Genomic DNA, 22,054 nt, shown 5'->3' with positions numbered 1-22,054 from the left:
CACTGCCGATGAAAAGTTAGCCTGTTCGTGATTATGTCTATGTATTTTAAACTGCTTTACCAGCAGAGAATGTTTAGTAATGAAATTAGCTACCTTTGTGTTTACATTTTCTAAACGAGAAAAATATAGCTGGCTCGTTAAAACATTTGGTGTAAAGATTAATTGCGATCTTGTCTGCGTACTTATCAGCGTTTCGTTATGTTCAGCCCTCAGCTCACTGAGCATTGCAAGTTGTATGAATGTTGTGGAAAGTGCGTGCTAACCTACGCCTTCTTCTCTCTCTTTTTCTCTCTGGTTCCAGATTTCGAAACAAACCGGACGACGGACGCCTCTGAACCAAGACTTCTACCACGGTAGTAGCTGAGTAAGCAGGAACCGCTTACGCAACGCATCGCCGGCAAAAATGAATATTGCAAGACATCGTATCCTCGATTGCTATCTAGGTGTTCGTATGACATAGCGTGGTGGGGACCAACCGCTTTCTCTGTGTCGTCGATGTCAAAATAGACACGTTACCATCAGTATAAGTGATTGCACCTATCCTGTGAAAAAAAAGAAATAAAACTTCGATACTGCCAGTGTTTAACTCGCTGGGCAGCACTGACGACACTCAACCACCTCGTCCACTGTTTCGACAAAGAACGCCCTTCTCCTCATCTGAAGAAGCTGCCTCTCACCTGAACTTCCAACTCACCGGCCCTCAAGAGATTTGGTGTCTGCTTCACTGTGCACAAGAATTTGCCTCTACTGGCCTTATCCGTCCCGTGGCCTTTTCGTTCTACGACTAGAACCACCACCGCTACCTTCTCACGTTCATATCAGCATTAGCGGCCTTCTCTACCCCGCTCCACGCACTCTCGACACTTATGCAAGATTCCCAAGCCATCGCAAGCGAACACGCCGCTGAACGTCGTCTTAACAGCCCACCGCACTGCCTCCTCTGTGTCTGTTGATGCTACAAGATGAAGCTTCTGTCCTGCAGACGCCCCTAACTGTACCCTCTAAAAAAAAGCAGCAATCTAGATGATGAGGCCTTCTTGTCAGCGTACCGGTAGAACTGGCTCCGATGCCCACCAGAAGTTCGCCTCTCCACCGTGCAGACCTGTACGTTCCTTCGATCAAACCACGACTGCTGGTTCTTCAACCGTGTGAAAAGGAAGTTCTTACCCATCCAGATCGAGCCTTCCAGCACTTGACTTCAATTTAAACTGGCTCAATGACACCCATACGGCCTTCACCACTCATCCAGCAAATATCAAGGCACGTGAGGAGCCAGGCTTCGCCATTACAACCGTTCTGATCGAAGAGAACATCGATCAGATACCCCCGTTGTGTTTTTGCGCACTTCGTCCTCCTGGGGAAGCAGTGGGAGAGTGTGTCACCCTCCCGGTGTGCATCGCCAGTGCCTGTCGGCAGCCCGAGGTGACCGGAGGCTGAGGCCTCGGGAAGATGACCTGAGAGGGAGGGGAGATTGTCGCCCCCTCCCCCCTTCATACAGCCAGCCCCTCCTCGGCGGTGCGCGCTCGGCCCGACACGTGACCTGGCGGAGCCATGCCTGCGCGAAAGGGCTTGCTCGCACCCCAGAACACCTTCCTGGACACCATCGCGACCAGGTTTGATGGAACTCGTGAGTACCCCTTTCGTCTCTCACTCAGCTTCTTCATTTCCTTTACAAGATTTTTCAGAGGTAGCTTTTCCATCAGCTTTGTGCCGCTGGCGTAGGCATCCGTAGTCACACCTCCGGGCACCCGCCAGTAAAAATGCACCTCCCACACTGTACAACCAGCACCTCCAAGCCACTCCCGCGTGCCGTAGTGTTGGCCTAGTTGTTAAAGCATCCACACGAAAATATTACCTCTAATATGTCGCCATTTATTCGCGATCACAAACCAGCGAACGCTGGAACATTCACGTTACCAACTATAAATCATTCTGTTGTTGTTGTTTTTTTACTTCAAGTTAAGGAATATGTAAGAAAACGACGCCAGAAAGACGGCAACCAAATTGCAACATGGTTTGCGGCATACATCATTCAAACAATATCGGCAATATTGAAATATGGTAAAGTACTTTATTAACTGAAACTTCTTAACGTGATAGCGTTAATTGTCTCTTTCAGCAGAAAACCCGTCGCCGACGATGACGGGAACGAAAAATCTCCGGAGGAGCAACCTAGGTGGAAGGTGAACCACCTGACTCCCGTGACCTTGTGACGTTATCAGAACCAGCTCACCGTGGCAGATGGCAGTTGAAATAATTATTGGTCGCCGGGGCAGTGACGCAACGCTTAACCCCTGCGCCAGGAGTCGTATGAGAATTCCCAGCGATCTATGAATGTAAAATAGAGAACGACCATTTGGACATATATGGGCATTAGGCCATTAAAGGGACCCTGAGGAGAACTCTATCAAATTTTTTTGTTAGCAAAATCTGATAGATCGGCATTTCATGGCTTTTTTGCCGCTTTTCCGGGAGCGAAAGATGCATTTATTTCAAGTAAATTTAGATTCCAAGTTGAAAAAGTTTTTCCCGCCGCTTCGATTCAAACTCAGGAACTCTTATGACGTCACGGCGCACTCTTATGACGTCATAGGACGGAGTGACGTGATACATGACGTAAACGCAGACTCCGTGATTTCTGGTCGCTAGCGGTGTGGTCTAGCAGCAGCCGAAATGAAAGCTACCGCCGCCGCACGTTGAAGACATCTATCGGGGGTCGCTACCGTCGCTTCGTTTACGTTTGCACCGGCGCCCTGCCAGAGTTACGATGGATCCCGTTACCGAACCCGACGACGAAGTTCTCGCAAAACCTCGAGGCCTGCATTTCAGCGACCTCAGCCCCACAGAGCGTGCGATGCTTTTGAGGAAGCACGGTTAGGTTAGGCGCCGGCGGGTCGTTTCCCCCTTCCTCAGTGAGCAGCCGCTGCAAACTAAATATCATAACACCATTGCGGGGAGTCGCGAGGCGCCAGGACAAGGTCGGCGCGTTGCACCCATCGGAGGCTGGCCAGCGCTTTGGTGCCAACGGATTGTGATTCTTTGAACGGTGCGGTTGCACGGCGGAGCAGGCGGCGTCGAGGTCTCCCACCGTTGCAAGGGCCAGGTTATTTATTTATTTATTTTCCACAAAAAAACGGATGGGTGCTCAAGGGCGCTCGCGTTTATAGTTGGCGGCTTGAAAGTAAAGCCGACGCACGACGCTTCAACGGCTTCCGCGTGTTTCTAGAGGTACGGGGTCCACTTTATCGGGCTCTCTCGCCCACTTGCATGTACATTCAGATGTGTGCTGTGAATGGATTAAATTAGCCGAGAGCTCGAAAAGAACAGCTCCGTCCAACTGCCAAAGCTATTGAATGACGCCACAACGCGCACCTCGCCGCGGAGCCGAATCGGTCTGGCCGGGCCGGCGGCGGCTGGCGCACTCAGCGCGAAATAGAGACATGCTCCAAGTCTCCACCAGTGCGGTCAGAGTGCGCCGAAGCCGACGAACGCGACGGCGGTCAAGCGCAGTTGGAGTATAGAGGGTCTCGCTTTGGCCGACGTGACGTCGCCATGCAGCGCGCGTGCGCGCGTTACGCCGGAGTATAAACGCACCTTAACAGAGCCTGCGCTTAACCGCTAACCAACGTATTCGGTGGCGGCATCTATGGGAGCCACTGAAACCCCCCGCCCACTCACTGAATAAAAAAAAAACCTGTGCCGAGGCTCGGAATCGAGGGCCTTTCGCGTTTGAGGCGGAGACGCTACCACTCCGCCACGACGGCTCAAGATTTAACCATGAATAAAGGCGCACCTAGTGAATGCACTCTTCCGATGCAGAAGTCTCCGCGCTTTCGCTACGTATATCCTGGCCTAACAGAGCTAGGCCATCAGCAATTTTTCTTAACTGCTTTGTACCTTGTCTCCGTCCCTAATAAACGATTTCCGTTAAGTAGTTTGAAGTTGACTGGCACAGCCGGGAATGTTTCGCCGGGCAAGCGTGCGAATACACAAGTGCTGCCTTGTACTAACACCGACCATCGTGCCATCATAGTTTTTCATCGACCGTGGCGATCATGTGACCAGCCTTAACAGGCTCCTTCAAAGGTTAACTAGCACTTGAAGCGGCACTTGGAGTTCCTCTGCTGTTCGGCGCTTGTAAATCGAGGCTCGTCAAAAACAAAACCACGGGGCACGCAAAGCTCATAGACGCGAAGCGCCATAACAAATCGAAACTCTCCTGGCCGCCTCTGGCGCCGCAAAGCATCGGTTTTCTTTGCTTCGAACATTCAGGTTGTCTTTTGTCTGCCTTCCTTGTGTGATAAAAGTGCACTATCGGTATGCTTACTTTAATATTGAACCGCGCAACCTTCCTTTGTCAGCCTCAGATTCACGGCATCCATGTAGGAAGGATAATTTCTCCAAGGTGGCGTCTCTTGTCCTAAGACGTCATTACACTTCTACTTGCGAGATTGGCCTGTGGCGGCGGTACCTGTATTTTGGTTCTTGCTATTTTCTACCTTACAAGAGCTTTTCTTTCAGTAATAGTGTCATCGTTTTTGTGATCAGGAGCTGGTATTCCATCGATACAAGCCAACTTCAATTTCTCCTCAGTGTCCCTTTAACGCTATAGTGACATGCGTACCATTAAGGAGGAGCTTAGGTCTTCGCTTAAGTTTTTATTTTTTATCTGTGAATGCTATGGAATGTGAGCTTAAAAAAAGAATAACCGGAGCCATAAAAGCGACATTTAAACGTCACTCGCTTTAAACGCGATATATTGGTCATTTGCACCCGCAGTAAAGCGTAGATGGGCCATAAAAATTCACCATCTTCTTTGACTTCCTTTCTGAGCTGTATTTGATTCTCAGGAAAGGCATCAGGAACACAGACGCTTAGGAAATGGCAGTAGGGTGTTCCCTTCTCCTGCGTTTTTTAAGGTTATTCTTATTTCTGATATAGAACCACGGATGTAATAAAATCAAACAATTTTAATTCAAGATTGAGGTAACTGACAAATAAATTCCACCTCAACATGTTCGACGGCTTGATTGATTAAAACAAAGTTTGGAATAGGCTTTAAAACATTTTATACCTGAATTGAACAAATACCACTGACAGTCTTACAATTGGTGGCATTAATTACACTGTCCTCGCGCTTTCAAATAAGTTTAATACCTCTTTCAGTGCACTTGCGTATAGTGAACACCACGGCATAGTCATTTACCTTTCAATAACCCTTGAAACAACGGTATCTTTGTAACATGATGTGATGAAAATTGCAGCGAAAACAGCGCGCGAAAGACAGGTGTGAGAATATGAGATTATGCGGCGCGCTTACTTCCGCTCCCTTAAGAAGGAATGACTCAAAATGACGAAGGCGGGCAAGACTTATGGCACGATGATAACAAATGCGACCACGAAAGTATCAGGCTCACGTTTGCTACCGCCCAGTAGGAGGGCACTACAAAGCGCTGGATGGTCGTAATATATATTCCTGTCGCGAACACCTCGGATTTCGCGTGCCTTGTACTGGGCGCCGAAATACACTTACGCAAAAACGTTACGGCCACAAAATTTATGACGCTTTAAAAGCGTAATTTAACGTTATACACCGAACTTTCAGTCGTGCGCACAATTTATCCCTTAATGTTTAAACGTTGGTTAAGTAACTTTACTAGATTATTATAATTAACCATAACTACGCATATCTGCCCTCAGCGATACGGGTCTGTTGAGAATGCTGCATGAGTGAATTTTGACAACGTACGTTCTACTGAGGATATAAGTTTCCGGGACGGGAGTTCTAGGAAAAACGTTTATTGTAGCTGCACCCCGCTACCGAGTCGCCTGATATTGTGAACAGAGGAAGGAGTATTTAGACCTTTAATGCATTTATATAATAACAGGCGACTGGGTAGCGAGGTGGAGCTACAATAAACGTTTTTCCCCGGAACTAGCGTCCCGGAAACTTTTGTCCCCAGTAGTACATTGGTTTTCCTCAAAGTCTTGACTCTCGTTAGGAGCGGCGCCTAGTCCAACGACGAAGGACTCCCCTCTAGCTATTAAAAGAAAAAGCATGTCACGCATGTTCTTCGAGAAACTGTCTCCTAAGCAGTGAGTGAAAAAAATAAGAGCAAGAACAACCCAGAGCAAAACTAGGCACGAAGCCGTCCACCACCGTCCTGGCCTCTTTACTCCCACACTGCTTCTTTTCCACCACGCTAGATCCTCCTTCCGGCCCTGTGCGCCGCCGTGTCTGGGGGGAAAGAGGGAAGCGGAGAGGGCGGAGGGAAACGGAGAGGGCGAATCCAAGGACGCGAGAAATCGCAGCGTGTTCGGAGGCCAAGCGCGCAGCGCGACTGCGGCGGGTGTCGGCTTACGCTGGCACAGCCGGCGCAAGACGGCGTGTCGAATCCCCCGAAGGAGTCTCTCTCTCTACGACCGCATGAGGCCGAGGTCGCTGCGTCTCGAGTGCAGGGAGGGTCGGACGCGAAGGTAAAAATGTAACCGAAGGTCGAAAAGAGTTAGAAGTCGCGAGTCTTTTTATATGCTTCTTGGCTCTTTGCTATTTTAAACTGTTGTCCCGGCAATATATTTCGTGTACCCCACGAAAAGACTTAGGCAGTGTCACTCGAAAGTATAGTCAGGAGTGTTTGATTTCTCTGCGATAATGAATTTAGTGAATAGGTGTAGTGTCCAAATAAAGTGAACCTCGGAAAGAAAGTGCGTACTTTCTTCACTTTTTTTTTTCTGTTTCAGAAATATTAAATTTGTTTCCGTCTGCCGGAATACTGACATGCGTCACTTCACATTTTATAGCTTTTTCTTTTCTCTTTACGAAACGATGTATCATAGAAAAGAGAACTTTTGTCCTTTTGAAATTAGGCAGTGGCTATAAAACCACAAGATTAAAGAACAGTGAGTGCAATTAAATGCTGCTTTTTGGCCTGGGCGGTGAATAAAGTGGGCTTAATGTTTGAGAATCGAAATCAAGGCGAAAGTAAAGTAAGTTCGAATTTTATATGCCACCGTAGTGGGCACTACGTTAAGCGTTGTTGCATTAAGAAAGACGCATTTCCGTTTATCGGTATGTTCAAAACCGCTTACAACACGCGCTGTCTGATAAAATCATTGGCTGAGGTTCAGAATTTCAATCCTCTTGGAGACTTCCCGCAAAGTCGAGTTTGAAGAAGGACCATGAAAATGCGGAATTAACGGCTGTTTATTCGCATAATCAGCAAATTTTGTAACTGAAGACGCCGCTTCCTCTCCGACCTTTGGGTCAGTGGTTGTTGTGACTACGAGCAGATGTAGGAACGTCCTCGCAAGCATAGCGTTAGCATTGTCCTTGCAAACTAGTAATTCACTCCACAATAAATAGTCTTCAAATTTTTGTCTCTTGCTTTCTTTTAACAAAGAGTATAAGACTTTCTTTTTTTCGGGTGTTGATATTAGAATGTGTTGTTGAAGTCTACCCAATACCAGTAGCATGCGCAAGCATACCCCGTGGCTGCTTTTTTAAGGCGCAGCTGCTGTTACAACGAAGTGTGTCGAGGCTCTCGGCACGGTTTGTGACGTCACTAGTTTGTATAAGATGTAGAAATTGAGTTGGAGAAGGATAGTGTGGGTTGTTGTTGTTGGCGTCAAGCAAAGATAGCGCTTACCCACTACGGGAAAGTGACCCATACACAGGCGGTGAATTGCAGCAGACAGAAGCGTCTGGAGGGAATAAAATGCAATAGGTTATTGTCTGACAGACTGGACGGCGGAACTAGGTATAGGGGACCTGTTAACTACGATACTCAATACGGGACGATGGCTTTATGTGCGAATTCGGGTATATTGTATGTAATGTTTCGAGTTCGCATTGACTGGATTGGAAGAAAAAGCCTTAGATAAAAAAGCCTGAAGAAAACAAGAAAAAAAAAGGCCTGAGAATACCAGAAAAAGAGCCACTGCGTGTCTAGAAGAAAATTTTGCACAGCACAGCGCACACCCCTGCTGCTTCGACCAAGCAAAGAAGTGACAATCGAAAGAGCAACAGCAGTGGAAATAGGCACACCCACCTGTTAAAATGGATGTTGTAATAAGCGCCTCCTCAAAGAGGAGAGGCGTCGCCAGAATGGCAGGTAGTGATTTGTTGTCTCAGATTACGGACAAAATGGACAGAATGGGGAGACAGCCAGGCCAGACTCCACTTCGTCGCCTCGTGGGAATTTTTTTTCCCCTGTTAGGAATGGTGCACTGACAAAATTTAAAGATGATTGACATTTTAGTCCATTTGTTTCAAACAGCTAGCCTGGGAGACAACTTTGGAGCCATATCCAAATACCGCAATAAGTTCTCTTGAAGGGACCGACAACTGACAAAAACATGCTATGAGATTAGGTTAGAAGGGAAAAAATCTCGCCTTACATAGCAGAAATGGACGTACTAAAACCGTTGAAACGAGGAGTCATAATTTTAATTTGTCATCAAGAATCGCATAAATAAAGCTAAAGCGGTCGTTGTGCAGTGAAACGCTTTTAATTATCCGTGTATCCCTCCACTTCGGAAGGTCTAGGTGAAATATGGCTTATATGTGGTGTTAAATGGATTACGTGTTTTAGTTTAGTCTAGTATAGCCGAGCTAGAACCCGACCGCGGCGGCCGCGTTTCGATGGAGGCGAAACGCAATAGGCGCCCGTGTGCTGTGCGATGTCAGTGCACGTTAAAGATCCCCACGCGGTCAAAATTATTCCGGAGCCCTCCCCTACAGCACTTCTTCCTTTCTTCTCTCAGTCCTTCCTTTATACCTTCCCTTACGGCGCGGCCGCTCTCGGCCGAGATGCGAGACAGGTACTGCGCCATTTCCTTTCCCCCAAGAACCAATTATTATTAATTATTATAGCACAAAACAAAAACTATAGGGAAAAAACTCGTCTCGCCGAGCTGAAGTACTCTGAGCAGTTGTTACCAGGCTGCGGCAGTGTGCTTTACATCTGCCGGTCGCAGTGGTAGCACGGTGCACTAAAACTGTTGTGAACGAGACGTACACGTCGAAATCAAGAGGAAGCAATGGGCTTGGGCAGGGCATGTACTGCGAAGGCAAGACAACCGCTGGTCCTTAAGGGTAACGGAGTAGATTCCAAGAGAAGGCCAACGGAGCAGGGGGCGGCAGAAGGTTAGGTGGACGGAGGAGATTTGGAAGTTTGCAAGCATAGGGTAGGCGCAACTGGCAAAGGACAGGGATAATTGGAGAAACATGGAAGAGATCTCTGCCCTGCAGTGGGCGTGGTCAGGCCCATTATGATTGTTATGACGACGTCAGTGCGCTGTAAGAGTTTGCAAGTGAAGACGCAAACTAACTCTGCGCTACACAAAAACAATCTGTTTACTCTCTTACTGTCTGGTTGGACCCTTATATTCTTGCTTCCTTTCCTTTGCCGGCGAATAATCGCCTTCGCTCTCACCGTTCGCTGTTTGCGAACAGCGAGGTACATAAAAACGAGCGCATCCGGTGATCAAAAAACTCTCCGTGAAAATCTTCTGCGGCGTTTCTAAAGAATCCGTTGCGAAATCGGGCGCGTTGCGCACTAAGGTTTCCATTTTTCCCGCAAAAAAATTTGGGCCTTTAAAATACATTTCTCGGTGCCTCTAATGCTACATCCTGAGCGGATCAAAAAATGTCTGCGAACTTCTCCTCGCTTTTTTCTTATTATTGTTTTCTTTCTGCTAAGATACTTCAAGACCTGGTGAGAGCAGAAAAGCTATTGAAGAAAGTGCTACAGCTCTGAGTTTTTTGCGGTGCTTTGTTTTTTTCTGATCTCTTCTCTGCTGAATTTATTTTCTTCTCACTTCAGACAAGCAGCGAAAAGTAAAATTGTTAGCTTAGCTTTTATTGCGCGTATATTTCTTTTTTGTGGCATGTTTAGTCTTATTCACTCTTTTTGCTTCTTTTCCCAGTTTCACAGTGTGTCTTGAATGCATAAAATTCTCACCATGCGCTAGTCGCTTCACTGTTATACTTTTGTGAAATCCAACCACACACTGGAAACATGCTCTTGCGCTAACTACTGCTAACAAAGTGCTCGCTGTCTTAAACATGAGGGCATGGTATAGTTTTTGGCTTAATCCGACTGAATGGTTCATAAATGGACGGCACAGGAGACGCGAGGAGTTGCGTTTATGGCTTTTGGAGCTAAAGCGGAATTTACCGCGAGCAGAGACCAGCATTACAGAAACAGGAACCTATTTTGCCATCTTACTGCCTGCGAACTATACTGACGGGGCAAAACATTAAATTTTATTTCACGCTGTGTGCTGCGAAGACAGAATGTAAAACTCTGAGCTCATAGTTTATACATGTGTCGAGCTCCAGAAGTGCACTTGACTCGCATGTGGCAGCTGCATTGCGCATAGCGATAGTTGCGCATAAAGGTATTCCTTTTAAATTTTAATGGACGTGTTGTATTTTAAATGTAACATCAGTCCCTGTGCCACTGCAAATATGCTTTGCGTGCCACGTCCCCGTATTATGTGTCCTATTTTCCATACGCCGTGTGTAAAATCACAATAGGCCTTGAGCGTGGCCACGTTTATAACCTTAGCAGCATCGCTAAAGGAACGTTCACGGGATATATCTTAACGAACTTGCCGGAGAAACAACGAAATAAGGTGCACTAAAGGAACTCTTTTGCGGAGTTCTGGTAAGCGGGGCTCACAGTAATTCTGTTGTTTAAATTCTAAATATCCACATTGTTACCAAGAAGTTTCTTTTGTTTATGTTATGCATTTGTTTATTGGCCTTCAGGGCAAGACGTATCACACAGCGGACGGTTTAGAACGAAAAATAACGTTAATTAAAACTGCATTAAAACGACCTACAGGCGGGTTTTCCCATGATCATACAATGTCAGCTAAAAAGTGTTGTCTGTGTTTTTTTTATCATAAGCTGGCACAATTTCAGCAGGAGGGTGGTTTTGTTCATTAGATGTAAGAGGAATAAAAGGCTGAAGAAAAAAAATTGTGTTCCAGCGATCGTTATCGACTTTGCGAATGCGATTAATCCGATGTGAATGACAAAGTGGTTCAAGAATCAGTTTGCGGTAGAGCACAAGATGGCGGAAGAGTTTATGAAATAAGGCTAAACACGATATTTTGCGACGAGACGATAAAGACGGAAGCTCAAGGTCACTTTTCACGACCGATATACTGACTTTTCGGCTGTAGAGAATTGTCCGGATTGGCGTGAGCAGGATCCCATATACTGATGACGTGTACACGATTTGTGGGAGCGCATGTAATTTAAAAAGTATCAGCTTAGTGAAGGAGGGGGCGCTTGAAAAATCACGACGGAGATAACATCGCATGCGATTGGCATCATTGATTATGTCATTAGTGCGTCAGGGGGGGGGGGGGGGATTTTGCCCGTACTCCTGGAGCTGGCTCGGGGTTCGTGCCCCAGCCTCTCCTGAATACTGCTACCCATACGACTGTGGAGCAGCCGCCGGTATTTGAATGCTCGAGCCACTTCTATGAGCTCATCGAGAGTGTTCGATACTCCGAGGCTCAGAAACTTGTTACTGGCCGTGTCCGGGGGAAGGCCAAGCGCTGTTTCAATCCCTTTTCCTAATAATAATGCCCAGCTTCTCCTCCTCGGCCTTGTGAAGTTTTAGGAATGGGGTGACGTAAACAATTCTGCTATTCACGAAACATTCCATCAGTCTAAGAAAACTGACTCGAGAGGTTGCTCGAGAAGAGTTTGTTGTTTAAAATGACTTTTCTTGGCTAGTACAGTTACAAGAAGCTTCCATAGAGGACGCCAGTGGCTCCAACAATGGCGTGGAGGTGAACCGCACCACGGAGAGAGCAACGCGCCATGCGGGCAGGCTTTTACCTAGGCGCACCGTTGTGCGGTCGAACTAATATTTGGTGGAATGACTGTTACAAACGCTCCACCCCTGCAGCTTTTCCTTCGATGCCAAGAATAGCTGTTGCCGAATATAGCAGCGACCGCAACACCCGAAGCTCGCTTCGCAGTTGTCACGTCCGCGCTCGGGGTTGTACGCGTGTTTAATGTCAAATGACGTCATGGTTACGTAACATCTGGTGGGCGACTATTGTGCGAAGAAATAATTGTGCAACAGCCCGTACGCATTCACAAGTCCCGGTATGCATTGGGGGGTTTATGTATGAAGAGAAAACCGAGCGTTGGGTGGCTCTCTGCCAACATTATACAAACCTGCTGTTATGTGCACCTGCTGGCTGTTTTATAACCGGCACGAAGATAAATATTGGAGGACGCTTAAGCTTTGCCTTTAAGAGTGGAACGCGACAGCGTGTTGCAGCACTGTCAGGGAGTCCACGGAACGCCATCGCCCGTACGGCGCGATGCCTTGCCCGTTAGACAAATCGCTCTGCTACGTACGGTGAAACGGACGTGCGGAGCGGCAAACCACATAAAAGCGCTGCCAGGCGCCTTGCCGAAACGCGGGACTCAAGTTGCAGTCGTAGTTCGTCGTCACATCGTTCTCGGCAAACCCGATGCCACGAACGCCAGCATAGCTTCCGCGCCGAACAAACGGTCAGCAAGCCGCAAGCTTCGTGGTGGACGCGCCTTGGATGTGCGCTGCGTTGTTCGCCGGTCACAGCGCGATTCCTGCGTCCCCGCACGGCCCCACTGCGCCCGAATGAGACGAGCGGGAGTCGCCGCTGTCGCGCGCCATCTGTTGGGGCAGTGGCGTACATTGCGAGGAGGAGGAGGAAGAAGATTTTTCGCTCATGGCCAACGCCACCTACGCCAACGACACCGGCTTTTCGTCGACACGGGGCCCTTAACGCTGTCGCGTTAATATTGTTACCATGCGTTTCTAGGTTTTCAAGCGCCGCTCGCAAGTCGTCAGCGTCCATAACGCGGAGAAGTCACAGTGTCAGTGGCGTTGCTGCTGCAAGAACATACACAAGACAAAAAAAGTCGCTTGTTCGGCCTTTGATTTTGTAGCTATGGTATCTTTTTCCTCCCTCAACGACATTGCATGGGGCAAAGTAGGCGAGTCGTCACATTTCCACGAACATATATTGATATCAAAACTTCTAGTATCAATGCTTACACAGATATACAATGCTGACTAGTATTGCTTCCACGTCTCGGCCAGCATTCCAATTCTTCTGTCCTTAACTTTGAAGAAACAAACTGTTAGGGGTAGCAGCGTCTTGTAACCATCGACTACTTATCAAAGGTTCACCGGACCAGTTTAAGAGTCATCAATTTGGTTTCATTCCCTGAAACTTCCTGAGCATCACCGCAGTGAGTTGGGCTCCTGAATCCACAAGCGCAGGCGTTTCACCACACTGCCGGCACTTCCCTTTAATCTTTGCCTTCGAAGCTATTCCTACTTGTAATTTCCTGCCTGCACCTCCCCGAGTGCGCAATCGGTCTCGAATTTATAGTTTTTTTTCCACAAAATTGCACTTCCTTAATGCGAGTGAGCTCAAATACGTCAGTACCGACAGTTCTGTCTTTCGTGTCTCAACCGCTGGCCCGTTCCATCTCAACGTATTCAGGATACCAATACTAAGGATATTTCGTAACTTTCTGAGAAAAAAGCTTTTATCATCCAACTGCATCTTTTATTCCGCGCCCTTCTTGTGTTTCCAACACGCTCTTCATCTTCGGAGCTGAAGCCATTTCCTCCGTTCTCCGCGTTCCATACATCCTCCTGTATGCTCTTTGATTTACTTTTTTCATCATCGTTCCCTCTTTTACCCTTCATCTGGCCTTCGTGTTTTTTTTTTTGCCATTATTTTTTCTGGCCACACAGAACTGCTTCCACCTTCATCGGATGTCCTCATCTCTGCATAACTCCACGCTGCCTCAGCTTGAAGACACTCTGATTTTCCGTTCCTGCCGCCACTGCCGGCTCCTTTCACTCACGACACTAAAAAAAAAAAAAAAGACTTCGCTTCGAAAAGCGTTCGTTACTCCTCTTGTGCGCTCCTATTTCCCGTCTTTCTCTTCCTTTTTCTCAATCCACCGGTGCTCACAATTTGCAAAATAATTCTGCGCAGTCCCTCTCGCAGTCCACGTGCCACGCAAAGCTGTCACGTCCGGCCTCTTATACTGCGTGCCCCGCAGTGTCTGTGCCTTTCCGTCACAGTGTGCCTCTTTCGTCTGCTAGTCTCGTTTCCTCGCTTCTTTTGCCGGGACTTCTAGAAGAGAAGAGGAACAGAACCGCACCGTTTCTGACGTGTCACGCATTCTCTCTCGCATTTAGTGTCCGCTCCCTCCACGGCCACCTTACGCCACCGCCTCTCCGTGGAGACGGGCGCACGCTCTTTGTATAAGCACTTTTCTGTCACAACGTCTTACGTGCTTCGCTTTGTACGCGCACTGTCCTGGCAGTTGTCGCCGTGTTTTGCTTGTTTTCTTTGTGCGTGCCAGCATGCACTCCTTTCTTCTACTTGCTTTGGAGGCACCCCGAAAACGCGGGATTCGTTGCGACAATGTTATGCAACTTACCTGTAATCTGAACACACGGCACCGCTTTTACCGCGGAGAGGAGCGAGAAGCTCAGCCTTCAGCTAGGCGTTGGTCTGTGGCAGCTGTCGGGCTCGATCGATGCACGCGTGGTCGGGGGAACAGTGCCACTAACGGAATGTCGCGGTCTTTATTTTCTCGGCCTTGTTTTTGCTTTTGTTTTTCGCCCCAAGAACACGCATGTTTCGTGGCTAAGATAATGGAAGAGACGTTTAAAGCAAAAAAAAAAAGCGAAGCACGGTTGCATTTCCAGGTAGGAACTCAGTTTTTAAGTAGGAGCCCGACGTGAGTACCCGGAAACGGTCCAAAAACAGCAGGATGCTAGAATACGCCCTGTGCCATGACTCTCTGCAATTAACGCCTTCTTTCTCATCCCACCTTTAGTCACTGTATCCAAACGCAACATGACAGTCCCCTGGTCTCGCCATTTCTTTGTACCTTCCCTTTCTTTGAACCACCCTGTCCTTTCTGCCCGCTGAAACTGCGTGCTTAAATTTAGTAACAGCGCCCTTTCTGAAGCGTTCACAGCACACCACTCCTAAAATTTCCTATTCATTTCCTCCTACCCAGACACACGCACGCACAAGCACGCACAAAAAGCAGAATCCTTCCCAATTTCGCTAACAGTGCCCTTTAAGGCAGATCTAAACTATTCCCTCAAATGAACACGTAACGAAACTATGAGCATTGTGTGTTAATAAAAGACAATGTAGCCATTTTATTACAACGCCGGCGGCCCGTCGTTACAACGCAGCTATTCAACCCCGTGAAAGCTTCACCTATGGCACGTCAGTAGAATTACGTTAGTATCAGTACAATGATTTCGATCACAATTGTGGCGTATGGAGTCCCGAAGCAGCACATGGGCTATGAGGGACGCTGTAATGGAGGTTTCCGGGTTAAATTACAAAATTTGGGGTTCTTTATTGTGCGCTGACATGGAGCAGCACTTCTGCTGTGCGATGTCAGCGCCCGTTTTTGTATTCGCCTCCATCAAAAGAAGGTTGCCGCGACAGGGGTCGAATCCGCGACCTTCGGATCAACCGCCGAACGCCAAAGCCACTTAGCCAACGCGCTGGGTGTTTGGCACTTATCAGAACATTTAACTGCTGCCCAAATTTACAAGGAGATAGTTAACGCCACAGCAGACAATAAATGCTGATTCGCGCAGAGAGGCTATCAGTTGTAGAAACTGCTTTGAGCACCGATGTCTCACGGCATATGTAACTTAAATTCTCCTTTAGTATATACTGCCCTCTGAGCACTATTTAGTCAGCTTCGATTAAACAACCGCCTGGAGCTTGTGATAAGGCTTCCTACGGGATATGATCCAAAGACAAAAAGGTGTACCGCTGCCTGCATCAAATTGCGCTCACATACGAGGCAAACTGTCTACAAACATAGCATACGGAAGCCACAGGAAATTCCTCGTACACGTAGCAGTAATACCCCGTGTGTTGACTCGGAAACGGCCACGTAGTTTCAGAAAATGCAAAATTTTCAAAGTTGAGAAAGTTCAATTCAGCAGCAAGTATTAACACGCGAGCGCACAACTTACGGCACATTTTGTATATTATACACGCGCTGTTGCCATATTTACCCCAGGTGTCCGTCTGCACCGGCGCTAGTCTACAGAAAAGGAAAAGAAAGTTTATAGTGGTAAGACGAGCTCGAGAAGTTGCCGCTCTCGGGGGACATTATAAGCGCGACGACAGCAGCGCGCTTCGTTGAAGTGGCCCCTTTCTTCTCTTCTTTGCACGCCTTTTCCGTGCTATTTCTATTTTCGGTATATGCATGTCTACCTTTTTTGTTTAAAAAAAATTCCGTTGCTTGCTCAGTGGTGAGCTTTCCTCCCACGCCTTGTTTTCCCTTCAATGTTTTCCCAAGCAGCCACCGCCGCCGCCCAAGTTGCTCCCACTCTCGTCCTCGTCCCTAGCCGTGCCGCCATTTCGGTGAACCGGGCCTGCGTGGCTACAGCAACGCCGTCTGTGGGCAGCTCGTTCCTTTAGCTTCGTGAATAAAAATAATGAAAATAATCATTGGTTTTTGGGGAAAGGAAATGGCGCAGTATCTGTCTCATATATCGGCGGACACCTGAACCGCGCCGTAAGGGAAGGGATAAAGGAGGGAGTGAAAGAAGAAAGGAAGAGAGAGGTGCCGTAATGGAGAGATCCGGAATAATTTCGACCACCTGGGGGTCTTTAACGTGCACTGACATCGCACAGCACACGGGTGCCTTAGCGTTGTTCCTCCATAAAAACGCAGCCGCCGTGGTCGGGTTCGAGCCCGGGAACTCCGGATCAGTAGCCGAGCGCCCTAACCACTGAGCCACCGCGGCGGGTCTTAGCTTCGTGAACTTCGTGCCCTTTTCGCAGCGCACGGACACCGCGTGCACTCGCGCATGTTTTCATTTGCCGAGGTGAGTGTAGCTAGAGCAGAGTGAGTGAACCATGCACCAAGAACGAAGGAAAAAGGAAACAATAAATGAATCACATAGAAAGAAAGAAAGAAAGAAAGAAAGAAAGAAAGAAAGAAAGAAAGAAAGAAAGAAAGAAAGAAAGAAAGAAAGGAAGAAAGAAAGAAAGAAAGAAATAAAGAGAGAAAGAAAGAAAGAAAGAAAGAAAGAAAGAAGGAAGGAAGGAAGGAAAGAAGGAAGGAAGGAAAGAAGGAAGGAAAGAAGGAAGGAAAGAAAGAAAGAAAGAAAGGGCTGACGCAGGGACGCGTGCATCGTTTTCTTGCATTCATTGATTGACACCAAATTTTTCTTACAGTTACATGCATCACAGGGTGAAAAATAATGGTATGTCGATAGACAAAAGCAAGAAAAAAAGGGCTGAGCTGAAGACGAGTATGAATACGGCGCGGCACGTTGCCCGTGCACGCTGCTTAATCTCACACTCATCGCCTTATGCCTCAAACCAAAGAGAAACAGGGCATTTGGTCTTGGTTGCAAGTCGCTAACTAATCATACCAAGTATTCGACTTGTTGACAGTAGATACCTCGCATTTGGACATTGCCCTTTTAGGCGGCTTATGAAATGTAGTTCCCTGAGGCACGATGATCAAGAGGTGTATCGTAGCAGCGTCCAAGTAACTGAGAAGTAGCAGACTGGCATACCACTTATCACGCCGCTTGAATGACGTTTGCGGGCTTTAGAAAGAAGAATGTCGCATGAAGGTTATCTTTTTGTTCTCAGCAGCGTCATTCTGTTGCGACAATATATAAAGTAATAGAGACTATAGAGGGTTAGACTTACAAATATTCTACTGCTCGCTTCACTTTGTTGAGGCTAGAATGAAGATTTATGGAGAATAAAGCTGGGTACAATTCTGTTGTAAGCTGGAAACGACGTCATATGCTTTCTCGTTTCATTCTGCACTCAGAGAAGTTGAACAAAGCTAAATTGTGTCTCGAAAGTTTAAAGAACCAAAAGTAATGTCAAGACGTAATAGATTGTCGGTCTGCAGAATTGCAAAACATGAAAATGACAAAAACGCTTAGAACACAAAGCGCAAAGATATGAATTTCAGTTTCTATGCCAACGTAAGAGTAAAGTTTTAATCTCACGGACTTATTCACTTAATAAAGCAGACCAGAAACATAACTGTAAACTTGCCAACCGTTTTATATTTTGCTCTTTTTCCCAGCATACGCTCCTATTTTGCGATGATCTCTACAAATTAACAATAAAAACACTAAAGTTAGTGTTAAAAGTACAGTGAGAGTTCATTTTCTTTCGTCGGCCCTACTGTGTCTTAAAGGCCGTAAAAACTTGTCGCAAGAATTAGTTTTCATCAGAGAAAATAGGACCATGGGCAAGAAAGAGTCGCAAGATAAACAATGTGCTTGTGGCCCACTTTGCTGTAACTTAGGAAAGCAAACGGCAATATGAGGTGGTTTGACCCTGGGAATAACATGTCAGCCTTTTTTTAATTTTCTTAAATTTTTGTGCTTCCCTACTATTGTGCAGACGCACTTTTCACGGTCTTCATTAAAAGAACCATGTTTAGAACAACAAAACATGCACTTGAAGTGTATGTACCTTAACTGTTAGGCGAACATCCTCATATATTTTTACGTCCTTGAAGAAAATTGTTCCGACATTGTTTTCGCAGACGCTAGGTGTCTAAAAATGGAGTCTCTCCAACATACTTTTTTTTACGTGTTCTTGTGATGGACTTCATTACAAAGAGGTGTTTTTGTTTCCTTTTCGTGCCCACGTGATAGGTACACATATAGAACCTCTCATGTTGTTCAATAGTTGCCCATGTTTCATCAATTTTCTGTGTGCTTGCTCGCCATTCTAAGTTGTATAAATGTTTGCTCCAATCTTCCTAAAATGCGCGCGGGGCGCAGAAGATGTCTCCATGAGTTTTCGTGTAAACGGGCTCTCAAATAAGGCTTCCTATAGTAAGGTTTTAAGCCTTTCTTGGTTATTTATTTTTTTTTGTAAGAATGGGGAGGCTTGAGTTACACCAGTACTGCCAAAAATAGCGGCAGAAGGTGTTGCACGGAGCCTAAAGGCTATCATCTATATGAAATTGATAGAAATATGCGATTCAATAAGCTGCACAACAAAAAGCAAAAGATAATCTGATATGCCGATAACACTGCTAATACGACTAGCAAGAGCGGCACTATGGAGGTCGAAATATATAATTGAATAATACGAGAACATGCGACTTGAAAACCCCGAAACACGAAACTGAGCAATAGGAATAAAGTTAGCCACAGCTAACTTGCACAGAAAAGAAATGGTGTTACCATTCGACGAGCACGGATAGGCGAAAGAAAGCACCAGCAGTAGCTGCAGCAAGATATAAACATGACCCGTACTGCTTATGTCGTTTGTGTTCTGTAAATAGTGTTCCTTTTACAGCGGGGAATAAAAGACTCAAAGAAGAACGTGGGTACGCTTCCTTTTCTTTTTCATTGTTTTTTTTCGGTTTCATTTTATGACTCAATGGATTTATTCCTTGCGGCCTGCTGCTTTTAAAGGCTACATATAGCCTTTCCATGATCTCTGTTGCAACGACTCGTGCCCATAATTCCGGGTCATGATTCCCCTGCTTTCTTTCTCTTTACCTAACCTAGATACCAGGACTAGAAACGCTATGGGACTCAATGGGCGAACACGCAAAACGCATTTCCTGAGGCGGCACATGTTCACGAAAAAAAATTGCGTGGCGCCGTTTAGAAAGAAAAAAGCACGCAACAAAGGAATGCAGCCAGCTTTTAGAACCCGTCAGTCTAGATGGCTCGTAATTTGTTTTTAAAAGCAATAATTTTAGTGGTGGGTAGCTTAAGTCTGCACAGCTGCAAGAAAGGGTCGAAAAAACACCCGGCTAATGCCTTCAGCGCACGTACTTCTTTGACGCATGGTAATAAATATCTGTCCTTGCCCTATGGAAGCTATGATCTACAGCAAACCCTAACATATTTTGCTCTGACTTTTGCTTAATAAACTCAGGACACGCGTTTAATAAAAGGCGTGTAATTCTAATACAGCGCTTGGCAAAACGGTTATTTACAAAATTAACTCTTGGCACGCTTTATTGCTTTAAATTCTCACCTCCGTGTAGATCGTATTGTCAGCTGTGAAACATGGAAGGGGTGCATCATGCAGTGCACCGTTGGTCACCTAATCTAACGAAAAAGAAAGCAGTGGTATATAACTGGGGTGGACGTTATGACATCACAAACGGGCAAACTTTAGTTGATGCTGCACGAAGCTAGCTCCCGATGCTCTTCAACTACTTCAAACCCACAACAGCCTTTTGCATTTCTTACCATCGAACCTCCACACCTCAGCACTCCGGCAGCCTCGGTGCTTGCTCCTTCCCAACCTGTCGTTCGGAGTCCACCCTCACAGACTGCCCAACGTTCATGTTTATAGAATAACCGATAACAGAAGCTACTCCCGAAGCTGTTTATTGTACAATAAAAGGGACCTTCTGAATTTTGGATATTTGTTTTTGTTAATTTCACATATTTAAGTAAATAGGAGTTCATCAACGCAAGTGCCGCTGTAGAGCGGAATGGCCAACCGTACGCTGCTAACTTTGACATCTTTCGTTGAGAGATAAAAATAATAATAATAATAATAATTGGTTTTTTGGGGAAAGGAAATGGCGCAGTATCTGTCTCATATATCGTTGGACACCTGAACCGCGCCGTCAGGGAAGGGATAAAGGAGAGAGTGAAAGAAGAAAGGAAGAAGAGGTGCCGTAGTGGAGGGCTCCGAAATAATGTCGACCACTTGGGGATCTTTAACGTGCACTGACATCGCACAGCACACGGGCGTCTAAGCGTTTTTCCTCCATAAAAACGCAGCCGCCGTGGTCGGGTTCGAACCCGGGAACTCCGGATCAGTAGCAGAGCGCCCTAACCACTGAGCCACCGCTGCGGAGCCTTGAGAGATCAGCTTCGCGTGTTTTTTTTTTGTTTTTTAGTTTTAATACCTTTGGTTTTGTAGCTTCGCAGTTTCTCGTGCCTGATGCTAATCTGGCTGCTCCTTTCTTGCCCTCCCTTGTCCTGTGCAGACAGCAACTTCGTGCTGGGCAATGCACAGGTGCCGGCGCTGTTCCCCATCGTGTACTGCTCAGACGGTTTCTGCGAGCTGACGGGCTACCCGCGGGCGCAGATCATGCAGAAGGGATGCGCCTGCGCCTTCCTCTACGGGCCCGAGACCAAGGAGGAGGCCATCCGCCAGATCGACGACGCCTTGGAGAACAAGACCGAGCTCAAGCTGGAGGTCATCTTCTACAAGAAGAATGGTTCGTCTACATGCATCTATACCACCCTGTCACACGCAGTGGGCGCACGAAGCGCCACGTTCCTGGGGCATTTTTAAGAGAGAAGAACCACACTGACAAAGTGCAGCAAATGGAGGGCACACAACAATACAATACCAGCTAGTGCCGCATTGACATATCTCCTCCCCCTGCTGTCTTCAGTAGCTGTGGTCTTTCTCTTTGATAATGCCATACCAACCAACCCTACATCTATGCTCTCCTGAGTATTGAGGGTATCGCGATCAGGGGAATGAGTGCGTGTGATGGTGCTAAAGGGTTCAAGCTTTTCTCTGGAGTGCACGATGATAGGCGACAGGTGGCATGAAGCCACGGGCAACAAAGCAATCAAAAAGCCGGGTTATTACTCCATCTGATATGAATAGGCATCATGGCTGCAAACTGTTATGCGGCTCTCACCAACATAGCTAATGATTCCAAGACAGCAGGAAACTTTTTACTTTTTCCAGCACATCTGTATGCTTTCGATTTCTCTGACGAATACGTTTACGCAGACTGGCTCTGAAACGTCACGGTGGCTAGTCTCGAATGTTTAAAGTGAAGAATAACACATGCCGTGGAGTATACTGAAAGGCTGGATTGGTTGGTAAGTCGTATAGCGGAGGAAACAGTAGTCGCAATTCTAGAGATAACAAATACTTTCCTTACCTTCTTTCTTATGTCTCTCGTCTTTCAAGCGCCTCATTTATTTTCCCAAATTGCGTTCTAATGATATGGCTCTCTAGCCCTCAATATACATAT

General features: G+C 46.7%; 1 protein-coding gene across 1 annotated transcript in view; it reads left to right on the top strand.

Moving 5' to 3' along the window:
* Positions 1 to 373: 373 nt before the first annotated feature.
* The window catches only part of Elk (Eag-like K[+] channel), a 74,413-nt gene continuing 52,732 nt past the window's right edge, over positions 374 to 22,054 (top strand). The window contains exons 1-2 of the mRNA XM_077659834.1: positions 374 to 1,627; positions 21,044 to 21,277. Coding sequence (XP_077515960.1) covers positions 1,552 to 1,627; positions 21,044 to 21,277 — 310 coding nt within the window. The 5' untranslated portion in view covers positions 374 to 1,551. The remainder of the gene's footprint in view (positions 1,628 to 21,043; positions 21,278 to 22,054) is intronic.

Source organism: Amblyomma americanum, chromosome 3, assembly GCF_052857255.1.
Source record: "Amblyomma americanum isolate KBUSLIRL-KWMA chromosome 3, ASM5285725v1, whole genome shotgun sequence".
NCBI classification, from domain to species: Eukaryota; Metazoa; Arthropoda; class Arachnida; order Ixodida; family Ixodidae; genus Amblyomma; species Amblyomma americanum.
The sequence above is the reverse complement of the archived record's forward strand: the minus strand, read 5'-3'. Positions and strand labels throughout refer to the sequence as shown.